At 34.5% G+C, this 19959-nt stretch overlaps 1 protein-coding gene across 1 annotated transcript; it reads right to left on the bottom strand.

The window, feature by feature from the left end:
* Positions 1–1558: 1558 nt before the first annotated feature.
* On the bottom strand, positions 1559–12590 carry LOC132553589 (15-hydroxyprostaglandin dehydrogenase [NAD(+)]-like; the record flags this gene model as incomplete). Its single annotated transcript, XM_060217844.1, has 5 exons — positions 1559–3528; positions 4226–4398; positions 5951–6027; positions 12061–12157; positions 12478–12590. Coding segments are annotated over 5 exons (602 nt in total), but the record flags the coding sequence as incomplete, so codon positions are not given.
* Between the last annotated feature and the right edge of the window lie 7369 nt (positions 12591–19959).

Here is a 19959-nt window from a genome sequence, read left to right as displayed (position 1 = left end):
TGCCTTGGCAATACGTCTGTCCCTCGTAGACATGAAGACCTTTTTATTTTAATTCTGTAGTAAGACAGTAATGGCCCACTTATATAAATTGGTGTATGATCGAGAAAACAACGCTTAGTCGTGTTTTGAAGATCAAACCTGACTGAGCCATGTCACCTCATAGCAATAACGTCAGTGACAAATACGATCACAATTTCGTCATTTTTCAGGCATAATTTCGGCTTTCATATAAATGTTTCAGCTTTTTTAACACTTGAAATGTGATAATTATTGCTATACATGGTACAAAATGGTAGAAATCTATTTGCTCGTTGTTTTTATGTGATCCTCTTTGCGATCCTCAATAGAATTCTTGAGAAAATTGCTATTTTTCACTACGTCATCCCTCTTGCACTTATATATCACATTAGAAATAAAGCAATTAGACCAAACAGCACTATGAATATGACAATAAATCGGAAACATAATTTCGTCAACCTTCGTATGTTTGAACACATTGACATTCAATCAATGTGTACGAAGACAGAATGCTGCTATCAAAGTAATTAGATAAATATTTTAGTGCATATATTAATTTTTGTAATAAAGATATTATCTACACAAGTAAACATTATATGGATAGACCTGTAATGACGAATATGTACATAGGATTAGTTACAGTTTCACTACGATTTGTATAGCTAGTACTGAAGTGTATATTTGTAAATATAAGTATTTTGGTACATGTGTGTTAACTTAATCCGTACAGGTTAGGGGTATTGGCATATTACGACCGGTTACCATCGCGATCTAATGTCTTAGTTGTATTTATCAAATATTAACCAGAATTCGCCAATAATTACCAATAATCGCCAATAGATTCATTTTGATTCTGTTGCGGTAGCGATGTGTATCGCGGAATAATTTCTATCATGCTGTTTGAGAGACGTGTGTATATTGTACATATATATAATGTCTGTTTTGTTGTATTATTAAATGTTCTGAGATCCACGTTGTCTTTTTCTACCATGACATGCGTTGGAGCCTCAGGAAAGATTTTGTGATCTGAACCGGTATTGTGTCACAGTCGAAGGATAGTGCACTGATTAATTCTGTTGAAGCCTGTGTCATGTTTTCTTATCACTGTGATACCTTTCTTTACGAGAAGATTCATCAATAACCCCGTTTCTACTCTTAGTGATGTTCTTACTATGGATGTTTTCCAATTATTGCAAACGACAAAATGTAACACTAAAACCATACCTAGTCTGAAGTTCATACGGATATTCATGACTGATTTTCACTTTGTTTCTGCTATTTTTAACTCTATGTCTTCCCATTTTCACGTTGTCTTCACATTTTCAAACTGTGTCTTTCCATATTCCCTCTATCTCTGTATCTACCAATTTTCACTGTGTTTCCATACAATTTAACGATGTATATATTTACCCTCTTAGACGATAATTTTTGTTGATATCAATTCTGTAAGCTGTATAAATGATATGGTATGGACATATCAAAAGTAATATCACTGGATGTGTTAAATCTTAAAAAAGAAAATAAAAAACAAAAACTGATATCGTTTTTAAATTTGTATTTGTAAAATCTGTATAAATGTGTTGTCACAGACGTAACAACTGCATAAAAATACACTGAACAATAATACATTATACAGGACAACATATTAAACACGTAAATAAATCAAAATTGTTTGGATAGATCTAACCCGTGTCAGATAAAGTTACGCAAAAACAAATATATTGCTACAATATCCTCATATATTTACATACTTTATGCACAAACATATACCTCTCGAAATTGCCAAAAACCTTATCTAAAAATTTCTTTGATGTAACATTATATCGCTAACCGTTACAATATTAGTTCTGATATCACATATACACTTTGGTAAAGTATCGAAAAGTGATCAAAGATCAGTGTGCATACATCACAATGTAAATTTTGCTTCTATAATAAAAGTGATGACTGTAATTTTTTTGAACAGTCTGGAAGATATAAACAATATCATAATCATGCCAAGTATTTGATGATTTTAAGTATCGACCATTATATTGAAGCTTTAAAAAGGAAAGTTTACGATTTCATTCTTTGGTCCATTTAATTCCATAATTAAACTATATATATGTTTAGGTTAATTGCAAGCACATCAATAAAGCACACACGCAATGTAAACAACGCTAAGCATATTCTAGAGTATAGTATGCTATAAATATAATATTGATTGTTTTTCAGAAAGAAGATGCATTTCAAAGTACTGACATCCTTTAATTCTCCAGTACATAAACTTCAGTTACCAGGGGAGACAACTACAAAATGTAAGTGCACTTTTTCATTCGTATTGACAACACTGTCAGAATGTAGGTTTGTAATGAAATTTAGAAGCCGTATTGGTAAATAAAATGACTATAGCATGCAGCACTGTTTCGTCAATACGACTATCAATTCAAATACAAAGAATAATGATTTATATGTCAAAAATGTTTATCCCGTTATCGTTTATATCAATATGATATTTTTCTCCCACATGGCTCTCCTAGTCCAAGCTGCCTTATGTAGATGAAGAGGATGATGATAATTTTCATACATCTGACGTTATCAGTTGGAAGGGACGCACAAATAACTGCTCTAAATTAGATACCTAGGTATTACGTAAAATAAAAATTGTATAAACAATTTATACCATCTTGAATAATACATATACCACAGCTTATATGATCACAACATCAAATACTATACACAACATTTTTAATGAAAACAACTAATCATTCCAAAGAAAAATATATTCAGCTGTAGATTTTAATATGAGCCCTAATTCACAACCAAAAGGTCAGGTCACATTATAAAGTAATGTTGATAGTATTTTACAATATTTATAATCTTTGGCTTAGAAGTTGTCATTTACGTTGATATATTTTATCATAGACGACTTATTCAATATCAATTCTCTTAAGCAATCATAGACTACAGTGTTTCAAACACTGCATCGCTATTTTTGCCATGCCTTTATATCAACTTTAGGTGTTGGTCTGTAATAGAATTGGTCAAATAACGGATAATCACAACCACTTTTCATGTGTATCTTAATAAAAGTTCCAGAAAGTAGATATACCAAATAATGGTACGAACAAAATGAAATAAATCAATTGTTCAGCACCTGCGTGTTATGATATTCAGTTTTTATTCTCATTTTGTAGTTTCCTCTAGTATAACGTATCTCGCTCGACAATATTATTGAATAAAAATATTTTAATGAATAACACTATCATTCACTTGTATAGTGTATAATAGATACGTATTGGAGACGAAGGTGAATTTGCTAATTCCATCTATCAGAGGAAAATTAATTGAAATGATTGCAATAAACACAATGCATAAGGTATCGATTTCTACACAGATCCGTCAACCATCTCCTGACCAACATCGATCTTACAATATTCATTTCCTTTTCCTTTCGACACTCGAAGAATGGCACCATTTTTTGTTTCATCTGTAACTAGTTCCATGAAACTTTCCGCCACCGTCTCTGTCCTAAGGAAACAAAGGTCAATTGACAGAAGACATTAGTGATTCATGAACACAAGTTGCTTTTATGTTATTATTTTAAAAAAAGTAACTCAGATGTTTTAATTACTCTGTTAGAACCAGTGTAAAATTATCAGCATTTAAACCACGGAACGGAAAACATTATACTCTTTATGACACATGCGCGTAATCTATTTATTGCAGTTATTGTTATCGCAGAAATGAATCTGTACATGAGCAAAACGGAGCTGTTTTAAGACGTCTCTAATACATATACATCTAAGAAAGAACAAAACTAAAGGTTGTCCGATGTATATACATGTAAACAATTATAAGCAACTTGTTAAAATAATATAAGATTTTAGGAAGACGTTTGGATTATGATTATGTTGACATTTTTTTTTTTTTCTTTATAAATGGTTCATAGTTTGAGGAAGATTGTCGAGAAGTGTAAAGCTCTTCATAATGATCTCGTTTGAGTATATTCTTTTTTATGAGTTCTCCTATGCACTTGCATCTCAAATTGTTGAAAAAGTTAACGCTAACATTGATTTGTTTTCTCTTTTTTTTCTCTCGTTTTTACTATCAATCCATTTTATATTTTAACCAATAACGCAATGTAAAGCGAGCGTATTTCCAAATGTGTATTATACAAATTTCTCAAAGAATGTACACACAGCAACAATGACAACAAAATACTTACGTCATAATACCATGTGCGTTCAGGAATCTAGTGACTTTCTCATTTACTTCTGATTTCGTCTGAGCGTCGTCATGAAGTGAAAATGGAGCTATTTGCTTCACAAGGTTTGTGTCAGCAAAAGACGGACACAGTGTGTTCACACGTATACCACATTTCCGCACCTCCTCATTCACCTATACCAAATCAAGCACAGTAATATATATATATAGATCTGTTTCAACACGATAGAGTTTTTTCATCACTTCCATTAAAGCATCAATATACGTGAATAATAAGAACCCCAAAGGACTTATATCGCTCACATGACTTTGTTTGGCTGCAATTTTTTCTCTCAAACGAAAGGAAAGTAATTCTGAAGGTATACATCCATTTTCTCTTTGGACCCACCACTCTGGCTCCAAGAAAATTATTAACATAAAACAACTCCTGCACCAAATCATGCTTCAGACCAAAACGGGTCAACATTCCTACAGAAGAAGGATTTTAAAGAAATTGCTGTATTTTCCCTGCCCCGTCGTTTATACGGACCAACTTGGGACGAATTCCTGATGTTCCTACAGAATTATCTCAAATAATTTTCTCTGTTTTCTCCTTCTGAGTTCCGCCCCTCTCGCAAAGAGGGGCAAGATCCGCCGTTTATATCAAACTGATTTCCCTTACACTAGGATGGTTCACACAAAAGTGGGAAAGAATACTGATATTTCTAAAATGGATGAAGGATTTTATAAATTGTGATCTATTATCCTCATTGGGCCCCATTCCCGACCCAAGCGGGGGAGACCAATCGTTGATTAGAAATTGAGTCCCCGTTCCTTAATAATGTCTTATACGAAATTTTGACAAAATTCAACCATTTTTACAGAAAAGGGCTTTCAAAGAATTTGCTACCTTTCAGTTTTCTGGTCCCATCCTTCAGGCCCTAAGGGGCAAGTCCCACCATTTTAACAAAATTGAGTCCACTTCCTCAAACGATGCTTCTGACCAAATTTGATCAGATAGTCATGGCTACTAGTGATTTGTAGGAAAATTTGATAGACGGATGACGAGACGCTTGGAGTCACGACATGGCGAGAGTTTAATTGACCTTTCGGGTTTGGTGAGCTATGAGATAATGGATAAATTTCCATTATCCAGAAACATTCTTCCACGTGAATGTAATAATAAATCGTAGGTATACATTCCGATACATAATTGTTAACTCTCAGGTAAAGCAGTATCAATTAGTTTATGAAGAATCCACTTAAACCATTTGTAGGGTATATCACATAGAATTACCCTGTCTTGTGTAATAATAACAATCTTGCATTTGTTAACGCAGGAAAAATATCGTCAGGTTTCTAAAGGTTGCTTATTTTTGTACATCTATTTGACCATATGCATTTTCTCAGTGACTTTCAGCTTATTGCGACTTGATGGATATGAAAACGAAATGAGTTTATTTGAAGACTCGAAAACACTGATATTTAATACCTGAGAAAAGATTAAACAACTCTGTTTTTTATTTCATTATCAAAAAAGTAAAAATGGTAATTTTGTTTCCTTGTTACAGTTGACATTTTGTTTCATCTATTGCACCTTATGTGAACAGCTAATGTTTGTTTCTGGACCAAGGAGTTGTTTTAGATCTATTTGATCACAGTGATTTTGTCCTTGACTTATTTTAGATTCAAGCTTTTCACCAAACATTACCACCGAATATACTGTTTAGAAAATTATCTCACTTACCGCTAGACATCTGGTGAGTGCTATGATGGCTGATTTAGTAGCAGTGTAAACAGGTGACATCGGGTTGACTGACAAACCTGTCAATACACAAAACACGTTTTAACCTCATAAAGATCTTGAACATAGAAGGTTGTGCTAGAACACTGTTTGAATCAGATGAAGGAGACATGGGACATAGGTAAAGTGATCACGTTTTATGACGCAAGTTATAAATGTTTGTTACGACAAAACGAATTAAGTTTTCATCAACGCAAACTTTTTCAGCAAAACGTTTTGTAGTCGAAATTTACAGTCGTGTCTTATTTCAATATATGCATGGTGATAAAGTGAATGTGTCCATAGAGTTTTAAACAGGTCAAGATACAAAACTCCAATTTCACCAAAATAAAAAAACTAAAATACAAAATAGCTTATAATTGACAAATTTAAGCAAATTCTTCATTTTTTTAAATGAATTTTTATTATATCCTGTCAAGTTAAATACAGCCTCTCTATTATCTTTGACAAATGTCAGCGTCCTAACAACAATCCGTTTGTCAAAACTGACCTCAATTCAGAAACTTAATACCCTCTTTTATATACTATTGAATGTCAGAGATAACAGTTATGGATCAAGTTATTTACCTATTTAAATTATTGTGTCCCCGTTTCGATTCCTTTTTACTTCATTATAGCGATGTGTTTTGATGAATTTATTTTTTGTGTATTTTTCATTTTCAATAGAAAGGTTTCATTGTTCTGTTTGATGCTTGACGCGAAGATCATATCATATTTCAGGGGTGAAGCCGTTTTTTGTTTCCTATCATATTAGGTTTTCACTTTCTTTTAAAATATTCCAGTATTTCTTTTCTCTTCATATTTGAACAAGAAGTAAATTGAGAAATTATTTTAAGTATTCTAATGATTCAAGTTAAAGGCATATCATATCGAATGTACTCGTTGCCAAACACTCATTAAGCAAGCTTTTATCAATTGCCTATGAGTTTCGATGTTTTAAACCTTGTTCTCATTTGACAACTTAATAATAAATAATAATAATAATATACAACATTTATATAGCGCACTATCTATTTTGAAAAAAATACTTTAATGCGCTTCACAATTACATAATAATCTTACTACAAAATTTATAGAACATGTATAACACAGTAATCAACATATGTAACACATTAACCAAATCAAGTAAGTAGTGGTGATAGTATGTATATACAGGACGTCTGCGTGAGAGTCTAAAATGCAGACATAAACAGGTGGGTTTTAATATCCCGCTTGAATTTGGCCAGGGATTTTGACCTTCTGGTAGCAGATGGTAAGCTGTTCCACAAAGTGGCCGCTACCTTTCCAAAGCACCGGTTACCATAAGTCACAGTCAGAGAGTTTGGAACGCACAACAATGATTCTGTCTCCGATCGTAGTGATCGTGACGGCTGATAAACGGTGACAAGTTCCTGCAAATATTCAGGAGCTGTTCCATTTATTGCCTTGTATGTATACATCAAAATCTTGTATTGTGACCGGAATCACACGGGCAGCCAATGCAATAAGTAAAGGACTGGTGTAATGTGGTCCCTCTTTCGAGTACGGGTAACTAGGCGTGCTGCGGTGTTCTGTACCCTCTGCAGGCGGCTCATTAGTTCATCAGATACACCAACGAGTAACGCGTTACCATAGTCTAACCTAGAAGTAACAAGAGAATGTACCAATGTTTTGCATGCATCTGTGGTGATGAACTGACGGATACACCCAATGTTTCTAATTTGGTGATAACAGGAACTGGCAATTGAGTTTATCTGTTTCTCCATGTTCAGAGAGATATCAAAGTGTACGCCAAGGTTTCTCACAGCTTGGACGGCCTCAATAGTTTGGGCACCGACCTTTAACTGGAGACCTTTAGTGTGTTGACACTTGTGGGAAAAGACGATCAGTTCTGTCGTTTCCTGATTGAGCTTGAGCATATTTGAGTTCATCCAAGCACTGATGTCATTAAGACAGGCTTCAAGACTTGCTACTATTATGTCCCAGTTGTCTTGAGGTCTGATAACCATGTAGATTTGTGTGTCGTCGGCATAACAATGGTACTGAAGGTTATGATGACGACAAATCTCCCCGATTGGTTTCGAATAAAGACAGTATTTTCTAGGTCCCAGAACGGACCCCTGAGGAACTCCGAAGTCTAAGGTTTTGCTGTCTGAAACAGTTGATCCAATGGCAACGCACTGTCGTCGTTCATTCAAGTAAGACTGGGTCCAGCGTAATGCATCACCAGTCACCCCATAAGAGTACTCCAGACGCTTGAACAGTGTACCATGGTCAATAACATCAAATGCAGCAGACAGATCAAGCATGATAAGAACCGCTCTACACTTGTTATCCAGAGAGGCAGCAATATCACTGTAGACACAAAGTAGGGCCGTCTCAGTGGAATGTCCTGTGCGATAGGCTGATTGCAAGTTGTCATGAAGACTGTTAGCATGAAGATGATCCTCAAGTCGCTGGGACACAATCTTCTCCAAGATCTTAGATAAGAAAGGGAGATTTGACACCGGACGGTAGTTCTTTAATTCTTCCTTGTTCAGTCCAGGCTTCTTCAGCAGTGGTCTTACATTAGCCTTCTTGAAACACAATGGAACCCTAGACTCTGCTAATGATTTGTTCATGATTAAGGTGATCAAGGGGAGCAGTACATCAAGACATTGCTTCAGTAAAACTATGGAAAGCGGGTCCAGCTCACAAGATTTCGATTGAGAGTTTGTAATGATCTTGCGCAATTCTTCTTCGGTTGTTGGAGTGAACTGCGTCAAAGGTTCACCTGATATTTGGATATCGGCATCCATGGCAGAGATGCCAGTGTCGGAAGTTGAGTTCACAGCATCAATCTTTTGCCTGATTGTGTTGATTTTATCCTGGAAAAAATCACTAAACTTGTTGGACAAGATTTTTTCAGATGAACAGCTTGGTAGGGCGATTTCACCAGTATGTCCCATTAGGTTTCTGATGAGTCTAAAAAGCTGTCTTGTATCCGATCCACATTCTATGATTTTACCTGAATAATAATCCTTCTTACGTTGAATGAGTAGTGAACTGACTGCCCAACAATGTTCTCTGTATATCTGGCGATGGATGGTTAGTTTGGTCTTTCGCCAACGTTTCTCCGTCTTCCTCCGCAATTGTTTTGCATCACGAAGTTGTTCGTTGTACCAAGTCGCGTTAGGTCTGACAGTAATTACCTTTGTCTGAAGAGGTGCGTGTTTCTCGATCAGAGCCTCGATACCAGAGTTATATGCTTCAACAAGACAGTCACCTCCACCCTCAGTAGTCTGAAGGACTGAAGATGACTGAATGTCTTTGATGAAATCAGGTACAGAAATTTCGCGGGATTTCCGGAAGCTGACCTCTTTTCTGGCACGTTTTGGTTTACCACAATTTAGTATGGCATAGACAGCAAGATGATCACCAGATAGGTTTCCCTTAGTGTCGCTCAGACATGGATCTGCCACTAGAATTGCTCCGTGGATTAGAGAAGTATTTCCCCTAGTGATAATCACATCTAGTGTATGACCATGTGAATGGGTAGCTTCTGTCACATGTTGTATCATCCCCCGGGAGTCAAGGATTCCGGCGAACTGTCAGGAATCAACATTAGTGTTATCATCCAAGTGGAAATTCAGGTTGCCAGCGATAATCAGCACCCGAGGCGCTACAACCTGTTGATCGAGATATGAAGACCATTCATCAAAGAAGAGTTTGTTACGGAGACCGTTCCGTTTAGAAGTGGGAGGCCTGTATATGACGCACAGTCTGAATTGTGTATCATAAATGGTGACGGAACACGTCATGTGCTCAAAGTGTGTAAAGGAATCCTCGTTGTTGGAATTGAGATTTCTCACACTCAATCCTTTCTTTCCTGGACGAAATGTCGTTTCCGATGTAATATAGTTGAATGACAAATCGTCAATTAAAGAATAAATAGAGTTCTTCAATTATTACTTTTTTATATGAGATTATGCAATCAAAGAATGTTACTAAAATGTCAAATGGTCTAAGTAAATGTGTCGTACCGTTTTAATTAGAAATTTACGTATGACTCGTCGAGTGCGATAAGACGAGAATGAGTCGTAGTACGTTTACAACGAAAGGGGTGTTGTCCTGACTATCGTAATTAAAATTAAAATATGTGAAATTGAATAAACTATGTTACAAAAGCTGATATCACCAATCTGTATAAAATAAAGTAGACTTCACAGAGCAAGACAATGTGGAAACACACACACGACCTATCGGAAGCCTATGAAACAAGATGGCGACCTATCCAAGCTATGCGGTATAGCGATGAAGACATTGCAAATATCACCACATAGTTATGTAATACAATAACAAATGTCCGTATCAACTTATAAGTTAACAGAACATATTATTAGAACTAAACAGAGAAAATAAATTCAGTCAAGATGTAATATTACGTGGGTTGACCAGGTTTTACACGACGGTGTCATTGATGATAACTCTTACGGAACACCTGGTCTTATTCTCCTTGTACCTTTTCAAGAGTCTCCGTTTAAGTCTTTTGTTCATATCGTTTTATTGCATTCGAGTTTGGATTATGATTATGTTCTTTGTAGGTACTTTCCAGATTGTTATTTAGATAACTCCTGAAGCTGTCATAGACTAATAACATATGTTACTATAATTATAGGTATAGATTTGTTTTGAGATCATATCGTTCTCGGTGACAGACAAATCGATGATACTGGAGGCTATGTAGGTTGGTTGGTGTATTGAATTTCACATTGAATCCTCTTACGCGTTTGTCACGGACATATGCCTAATAAGACTGACACTATTTAAACATGATCTGTGTTCTCAAGTCGGTCATGACGTGAGTACGATGCGGTTAACATCATAATCACATTCGAGGTTATCGTCTTTTGTGGTTACTTGACATCCATTTCCACCCCTAATCAGTATAAATTATACATTGTCATGTTCATGAAAGGATCAACTTCCTAGCATGGGTACATTAATATCTCGAAACTACTTTTGAATGCACTCGTTTCATATAAATGTATTCAAACACTTTAAAATCCTATCATTACTAAAAGTAGATCATCAAAACTGCACAATTCCTGTGATGCGCTGTTTTGTTTTACTATGGAGCGTGTCTAGATGCCTGAAGCGAAACCCTTTATTAAAAAAGTAGGACTATTTCATTCTCTCGATACAAGTACGAAAACAAATCTGACTTAGATATAAGCAATATATACAATGCGTTCTTTTCGGAAACAACATCTTAAATGGCGTATACCCTACATATTACTAACCAGTGCGTCAGTGATTAATTAGTTTGAAACATTTCATTTTGTTTGGACAGTTTTTACTCTATTAAAATCAGGATACATTTTTGAAATATCAAAATGTATGTTTTAGACCAAAAATATTTCCTAGAATTTTTCGACATGTGTATAAATTTGCACAAAAAATCGCAAGCTAGTAGCAAATACCGAACCTACTCTGCATCCGAATTTTACTTAAAGTATATGCCTATCCCTAAGAATAGTTACGATGAATTAGATACACCCTTTGAACAATGTGGCATTGACATCAACATGATAAACTTAAGTGATATCTGTATATTCTTGCATAATTATCGATATACAGCTATAGATGTATTGGGATATATATTGATAACAGTTGATAACATCAGCGGATGTCGACACTAGTAAACAACCACATTCTTATAAACAATTCGGTCAAGCCATTACAGCGACTACAATAATTCATAAACAAGGCGAACGTGTCATTTACAGAACATATGAAAATGTTGTATACATAAGATGTAAACAGCTTAGCATCTCCTTAGTAAAATGAGTAATTACCTGCACACTGTTAAGTAAGGAGCACTTTACTCTGGTCGAAGAATCCCAAAACATGTGCACGTTCAACATCAACATATCTTAATTATATGGTTGCAAACATGTAGAAGATTGAGAAAACTATTACTACGTTAATTGATTAAGAATGTGGATGAGAAATCCATATAATAATATCAGGATTATATCTATAGGATTATTGACGGGATCATCAAAGGTTTCAATGTACGTATATGTATGTACCTGCAGCCGAGGAGATATTGACGATGACGCCTCCATTTCCTCCTTTGTCTTTCCGAAGGTATTCAACAGCTATAAACGTGCCCCGCGTCATTCCTTTCTGCAATTACAAATTATGACACTTCTATGTTCTGTAACTTCTCAATTTTTATTAAAACTAAATTTAATTCAATTTCTAAATGTGATTTATCTTAATTTTGCGCTGCTATTTACAAATCTAATTTGCCTGTGAAATTTCGTTCATGTTCGAATTATCTTCTATCATTAAGGCTTCATAAGAGAACAATACATGTAATTATGCAGAATGACACATCCACCAGTATCTAATATCCTTTCATAATAATTGAACACTGACAATTAGTAAAATCTCCAATAGATTTTGTATTTTGCCTGCGTATGATTGTCTAAAACACTACGTACTATATTAACGTCGACAACTTTCTCCCATTGTGGGTATGACTCTCCGCCCATACCAGCATTGTTACAGACGATGTCAATTCGTCCGTATCTCTCTTTTGTTGCTTTAAATAACGCTGAAACATAGAAAGTAAATATAAAGCAATACAGCTCAGCAGTTATAATGATCTCACGTAAATAAATTGTCAGCTAAAATACAACGTGTAATTGTTCATTTTAATATATTTGATACATCAATAAAACAACTTCCATAATAACGAAAAAAAAAAAAAAAAAGTAAACAATATAGCATCGGCAAAACAATTGTTAATGCTTAGTGACTCACAACCACGAACACTAAACACTCATGTTTTACGGTGCGGTATCGAATCATAAGTGAAAATGTATGTATTGATAGCAAGTCATCTTATTGATTACCTACAGAGGGATGTGCTGTTTCAAAAAACAATATGTATCTTGATAAGCCCACATAAAAAATGTTACCCAAGCGTTTAATCAAACTATATGTAGTAGTAACCATTTCAAGAGACAGGCATGACAGTTAAGATTCATACATTGTATAGTGTATGTTGTAATATAAATGATTATGTACATATACCTCCATTTAGATGGCAAATAGAGGTCTTCAATATATATGAAATTTTTAATGAAATCGTAATTTTATCATGTGATCATCATAAAAACTGCCTAAGCTTAAATTTATAGCACCAATGTCCAAATCATTTTCACGTATCAATAAGCAAATCTTGTTGGGGTAGACGGTGGAAAGAGATTACTCCATAATGGATGGTGTTTGATAATTTACGCTAAACAAACAACAATGAAAAAACTGACATATCAACAGAATCTTCATATCAAGTTAAAATCTATGAAACAGAGATATATATGAGCAAAAAGAAGGTTTACATGGAGACCGATGACAAAGTACAAGGAAAAGAAGACCAGGTGTTCCGAAAGTGTAAGCTCTGCTGCTACATCGACACTTATTTTGTAGATATTGATCAAGTCGGGGAAATAAAGTTGCATCGAATGATTTAATAACGCAATCATTATGGCAGTCGAACACTTCCTCATAATCTGATCTGCATCACTTGAAAACCAGCGCTGTGAATTAATCTGTCAGCTGTCAGTACCTTTCTTGAAAATCGTGCTATTTGAAATAAGCGAATCGGTTTGGGAGACAGGTGATTATATATCAGAATGAACTATTACTTAAACATCCCGGTACATTTCTTTACCAACGTCATTAACATAAGCCAAATAAACATTTTACTAGTGTTAACAAGTTCTTGGATTGTAAACTCTAAACTTCTTTTCAGTGTTTGTTTACATGTAACTTTTTTCTTCTTGGTTTTGCACTGGGTCAATAATATAGCTACTTGAGGTTCGGTCACAGATACTATTCTGGGGCTGGTAACATAATCCAGAGGGCTACAGACAGTTATCAACCCCTATGATCCTGAACAGTTGCATCGCTGTACAATTAATGTCAAAATACATATGTATCTTTTTTGGCGTTCGGCTTCTGTGTGTAACTGATGCCTTTTATCTTAATTCATAGATTTCCATGAATCTAACCAACATTTAAAACCAGAATTACCAGTACGGGAAATAGTTTGCTATATAGACGTGCATTGTATGGAGACCGCCCACACGCTTATATCAATCTTCAACACGAGTACAACTACACTACCGAAACTGACTCGTTTTACACACCTCTCAAAATATGAAATATAGATGAGTATATATATTATAACATTTTATTAAATGTAATAATATCACTACATGTTCCTTGAGACTACTATTGTCATATGCAATCAGCACATTTTCAAAGTATTAGGTGTTTTTTTCTATAAAACAAGTTAGGTATGGCAAAATTATTCACTTAAAGGATATCTTATTATTTTGTATCCTTAATTATGTTTACATCATCAGAATACATTATCTGTTGTAATGCAACCTAGTTATTTTCACAGTTCTATTGCACATATAGCAGCGTGTAAATAGACAAATAAACAACACAGACGCACCGGCAACAAAGCGCGTTTAATGCACTGCACCATTTCTTGGCAGATCTCTCTGTCCAAATTATTGGTTTTTGTTATATGTAATTACACTTGCACACTAAACGTCTGACCCCAGATAACTTCTTTATCTCAAAGAGCGTCTTACTCAAAACTGCTCTCGAGGTTTCTTTTCAAGTGTAGCCGTAGACGTGATTTTCTTTGTCAATTTTGGATAATGTTATAGGTAATTGGAATCTCGGATGCAGTGTTATTGGTAGTACATGTTAGTTATGACATAGATACAGTGCCACACGGCAACTACACGACAACCACATACACATGAACTCAAACACATCCGTTATTCTTGGTAAAGGGATACTCATCACATGGAAAACAGCGGGTCTGGAAGTTATGTAATATACACAATATCGGCTATTGATTAAATGTGTTTCACAGCTGCTGGTTTTCAATGTGACCTTTGTAATATAGAATATTCTTCAACTAGACGAGGCAAACTCTCAACGAAAGTTGAACTTCCAAAACCTTTTACCAACATAACCGCATTTTTAAATGGATTGCATATGAAATCAAATGAAAACGTCATATCTACCCTTGGAAGTAAAAAAATGTGTAACATACGTAATGAGATTATAATTGTTGGGTTAATCACTTAAATTATTGTGTTGTTGTGTCACACACATACGATGATGAATAATTAGAAGAATTTGCAGCAGAATCATGTTTCTAAAGATTACGTAAGATTTGTGTATTTGTACCCCGAAATAATTAAGCCTTCAACATAAAGTGCGTTCCACTTGCAAAAGCTATTTAATAAAATGTCGAATCTCACATAAATCAAAAGATATCTTTCAAAATGGAGAAGGTTTTCTCTTTCAAGTATTCAGTTTTAATGAACTTATCAACAAGTAATCTCTTTCAAGAAATTTGAAAATTGCAAAGACGGACTGACGAAGTATCCGTTGACGTTTAAATGCGCGAGGGGAGATGTATAGGTACATGTAATTGATGGTGCTATCAACCTAGCTGGTCCATCCAATATTGATGCTGAAACACGAGGCGATCCATTTTACGGGGAAGTGAACTGGACAAAACAAATGTGACATATATACCAAGTTTGATATATACTGTGAGATAATGTATTTTCGAGAGGATCAAATTTCGTTGTTTTTCGAAAAAATGTTAATATGTGAACGCTTGACTTCGTGGTAAATTAAGTTCAATTAATCACCCACAAAAACAACAAATTTATTATTCTACCCAACTTATATACCTCCATAGAATTTCTATATATTCTGTTTTCAAATTCACTTTCAACATAATTTTTAAGATGTAGATGAATTAAGATATTTTTCTATACAAAAATTGTCGATGCATGCATTATTTTTCTTTTACTAATTCCAGAATCATTTTGTTCCGAGTGTTCATTGTAAACCCGATGTTTCAAACTTTTGTTGATCCAGGCGCCAAAGAATTATATCTTCTCTTTGAAATGCAACAATGCTAAACTAAAATGTATTCAAATTATCCCTTCATTACTGATAAAGGGCTCAGAGGTGATAAAAAAAATCTTAAATTTCTATCCGTTCAATTAGAAAAAGCCTTTGAACTGGAAAAAACGTCTGTAATCAGTATGAAATATCTTATATTTATCACATATAGACCCGTTAGGTAATTGAAAAAGACATAGTTATATGTTTCGTATATTTTCGCAGCAAGCGAAATTTCAGTTTTATTCTCAATATTCGTAGCTTTTTTTCTCGAATGTAAGAAATATCATTCCATTTGTCTGTTTTACCTTCACTCTTTATTTCAGATAATGCAGACACCCAAACTGTGTGTTTATACAAGTTAAATCCGACCGATTCTACAACAAATCTGGCATTGTTCCGGAAGTAAGTAAGAGCACGTCAGAAAAACCCTAAATCAGTGGAGCCATTCAGAAAATAAACAAAGATATTGGAGTACGGACATTGCTTTCGGAAGAAACTTTATCTTTGCATGGGATGAATCTTTTTACTGATCTGGTACATTTGCGAATGATAAAACGCACAAGTCTAGTGGAACATTGATAAGGGACCCTCGTATCTACAGGTAAACACACAAATCGCTGTGCTTTTAGGATAGCACTATTCCGTGTTGATAATATACAAAAGATAATTACATTTTCGGTTCACGTGGGGGGATGTTTGCATGCAAACAAAGATGAACGGAGCGTTTTGATCTCATTCTAATTTGACCGCTAAGCAACGTTTATCATTCAACAGTGCGTATTGTTCTGTACAGTTGTGTCTCTTTGTTAAGTAAAACCACATCACTGGCTGGTAATTACTGAGTTGTACACTAGCAGATACTTTGCTTTGCATGTAACAGAAGGCAAAATCTCAAACAGAAAAGAAATGAAATTGAAATATTCAAATACTGATCTCTAACTACAAGAATTTGAAAAAAGTGACATACGAATAAATTTGCACAAGATTATAATTTAGAAAAAATGCATATAATCCAGGTATAGTTCGTCAACAACATATGTTACGGAAGACTTATCACTTATCACTTGTCAAATCGAGTCGACAAAAGGAGAATCAGACAATGAAACAAAAAGCTTCAGTGACCAAATGTCCCTAAAATAACATACTTAACTATCATGTTTGAATTTTCTAATCGATTAATTAATCATTTAAGAATAGTATTGGACGCTGTTTGCGAGTTGAGTGAATATATTGTATGCCTTTGTTTTCAGGAGGTTGTGATATACTCGTGTAAGCATATTTGTGATAATGCAGAACTCAAGCCAACTTAATAGTGAAATACCACTACCGCTTTTAAAGGCTCTAATATGTCGAAGCCAGGGGACAGAATTCAAAGTCTTCCTCAAGGAGGCAAACTATCCACAAAACGTGAGGGAGTATAAAAGGACACATTATGAAGAAGAAAATTTTTCGGAATAGAGATCAATCATAAATATTCCATGTAGCAATAAGAGACAACAGATACAATTTTCACGTCCTTCCAGTAGTGCAGTCATTAAAACATAACTATCCCGAGTGATACGATTATTTGAACCTTTTAGGTAAATATATCGAGAAACAGAATCAATGTTGTGATAGCTTTATCTGGTTATTAACATAGACATTGATACAAACATCAGTATGAATTCTATTTTTATCATTTCCTCATTTTTTTTGTTATCGTTATTATTTAATTCACGCGCTGTCGATGACAATGCTAGGTACATATATACACAATACAACATATGCTCTCTACATGTTTATTCTTCGTGCCATGTTTTCTTTCTCTATTGGCCAGGACCTGCAATTTGGAATACCGAAGATGTGTGGTTTTGCGTTCATCTTATACTAGTTCGGCTTCCATTCCCCATCTGTTTTACCCAATTTAACAATGTATGTATACCTTGTTTTCATTACCCATGAATCAGACATATATCTCTATAAAAACAAATCACCGAATCAGCTGATTGTAGTTCTGTCAAATTTTCAGTAATTGCAAACACTATTTTATTAAAATTCTCTTTAAAATATTCTTAAGTTTCCATATATTACAAATTCGACGATAGATTCTCAAACAATACATTGTTATATTTGTCCTACTTTAGATAAAAATGAAATTCGATAAGCATGATTTAAGCGTGGTTATTTGTAAACATTGACTGTTGGCTTCTACTCTGGCTTTACATCTTTATAAATTTCCTAATTTGTTTACTGATTCGGATTGGATTCTGGATCGTCCTAATTTTTGAACATGCATACTGAAAACTAATAAACGTTCGCCAAAGTTTTAGTTCGATTATTTTTGGCTACTTTTAACCCACGAAATAATATGCAAAAGTAAACTTCTTAATAATATCTTTCCCCTGAATGCCCATAGAGGATCCACTTTTGAAATTTGTGCACCACGAATATAACTAAGTTTGCAGTAATATACATTGTCTAAACCAGTTTATCATTCGTTACCAGTGTTATCTAAGCCCACTGTAAACATCCTACACAAAGTCATGGATATTTTCCAAACAACGTATCACGAGGTTTCAGATTTTTCTCAATGAATTACACATATTAAGTTTCGGTAAGATTTGTGGTGATGGCTGGGTTTTTTTTACGCCGTTGTAGATACGCCTGTTTTAGGTATCATCATAGATATGGCTTGGCAAGCGACTTTGTTGATATGAGGTACTAGTAGAATAAAACCTCTATTTTGTAACTTGACAGATATCGTTCCTTATCTTCAGACACACGCATACAAAAACGACATCCTCATTGGAAACAACTACATTTTATTTCTTTTGAATGAAATCAGATCTTGCGTCCTGTAAAAACGTTATATTTCTGTTATTGTATTAGCGATATTCTCTAGTGTGTTAAACGGTGGTCGAATAATCCCGCCTTCAATGAGGGCATGTAGCAGTGCTGATAATTATTCCCTACTAGTCAGTGTCTGTGTTTTGGTAAGTTCTTCGGTAAATTCAGCCTCGCAAAGAAAAATAAGTCAGCACAGTTTGTACCCACTGGTATGCCAGTAGTCTGTGAGAAAATTTTGCCACCAAACTAACAAGTTTTTGAGTATATTTCTCTTGACTTGTACATTTCACAAAATATGCTAAAGTATATTTCAAATCCATACACATGTTAGGTTTAAATTTCTTTGAAAGAAAGTTTCCAACGACCAGAAATAAAGGAATTCCTTGAGCATGGAATGGGAGATCCTAGTGACAGATTACAAATATTAAATGTTTTATTTAAGTAATGTTGAAATACATCAAAAGCCACTTGCTGAGTAACAGCATTTCAATAGGATGGCGCCCCTGTTTGATAGCACTATAACCTTCATCTCGAGTGGTCAGTGAGGTCAGATAATATCCATGTGCATATGATATCGGTGAGTGATATATCCAGTCTATGACCTCGATATGTCATGGTAATAGTTTATAAATCAGATTTTACGCAGAATATTTAACAGTTGACTATTTGGCGCCAGCTATCACGGACAACTGAAAATTGCTGCACGTGAAACTATCACGTGTTCTTCTTCGATGCGTATCCTAATGTTTCCCATGTTTAATATCCAATAAATGTACGATTATACGGCAGTTAGTTCTAATTATCGTATTTCATTATTAAAGTATATACATTACTGTGCAATTATTAAACCGCACACTTAAATATGTTTTAGTTAAAAGAAAATACAAAGACCTGATCTTCACTTTATTTTTAGCTATTATTGTGTTATCTTTGTTTGGTTGGTTGTTTCGGTGGGTTTTTTTCTTGTTTGTTTGTTTTAGTACCTGTTGTTTGTATATCTTAATATTGAAATTTGCGTGAAAAAAAATGTACTAAATTGTGTTCAAAATAGAAAAAAAGAAATAGTTCACAAGGTGATGACTTTCTCAGGATATAACTTAACTGATGTTTATCATCTATGAGGGACCCCGCTGTTGACATCT

The sequence above is a fragment of the Ylistrum balloti genome, unplaced genomic scaffold (genome assembly GCF_031769215.1).
Source record: "Ylistrum balloti isolate Yb309-2 unplaced genomic scaffold, AGI_CSIRO_Ybal_v1 Utg370338, whole genome shotgun sequence".
Taxonomy (NCBI): domain Eukaryota; kingdom Metazoa; phylum Mollusca; class Bivalvia; order Pectinida; family Pectinidae; genus Ylistrum; species Ylistrum balloti.
This window is presented reverse-complemented; position numbering and strand designations above follow the sequence as displayed.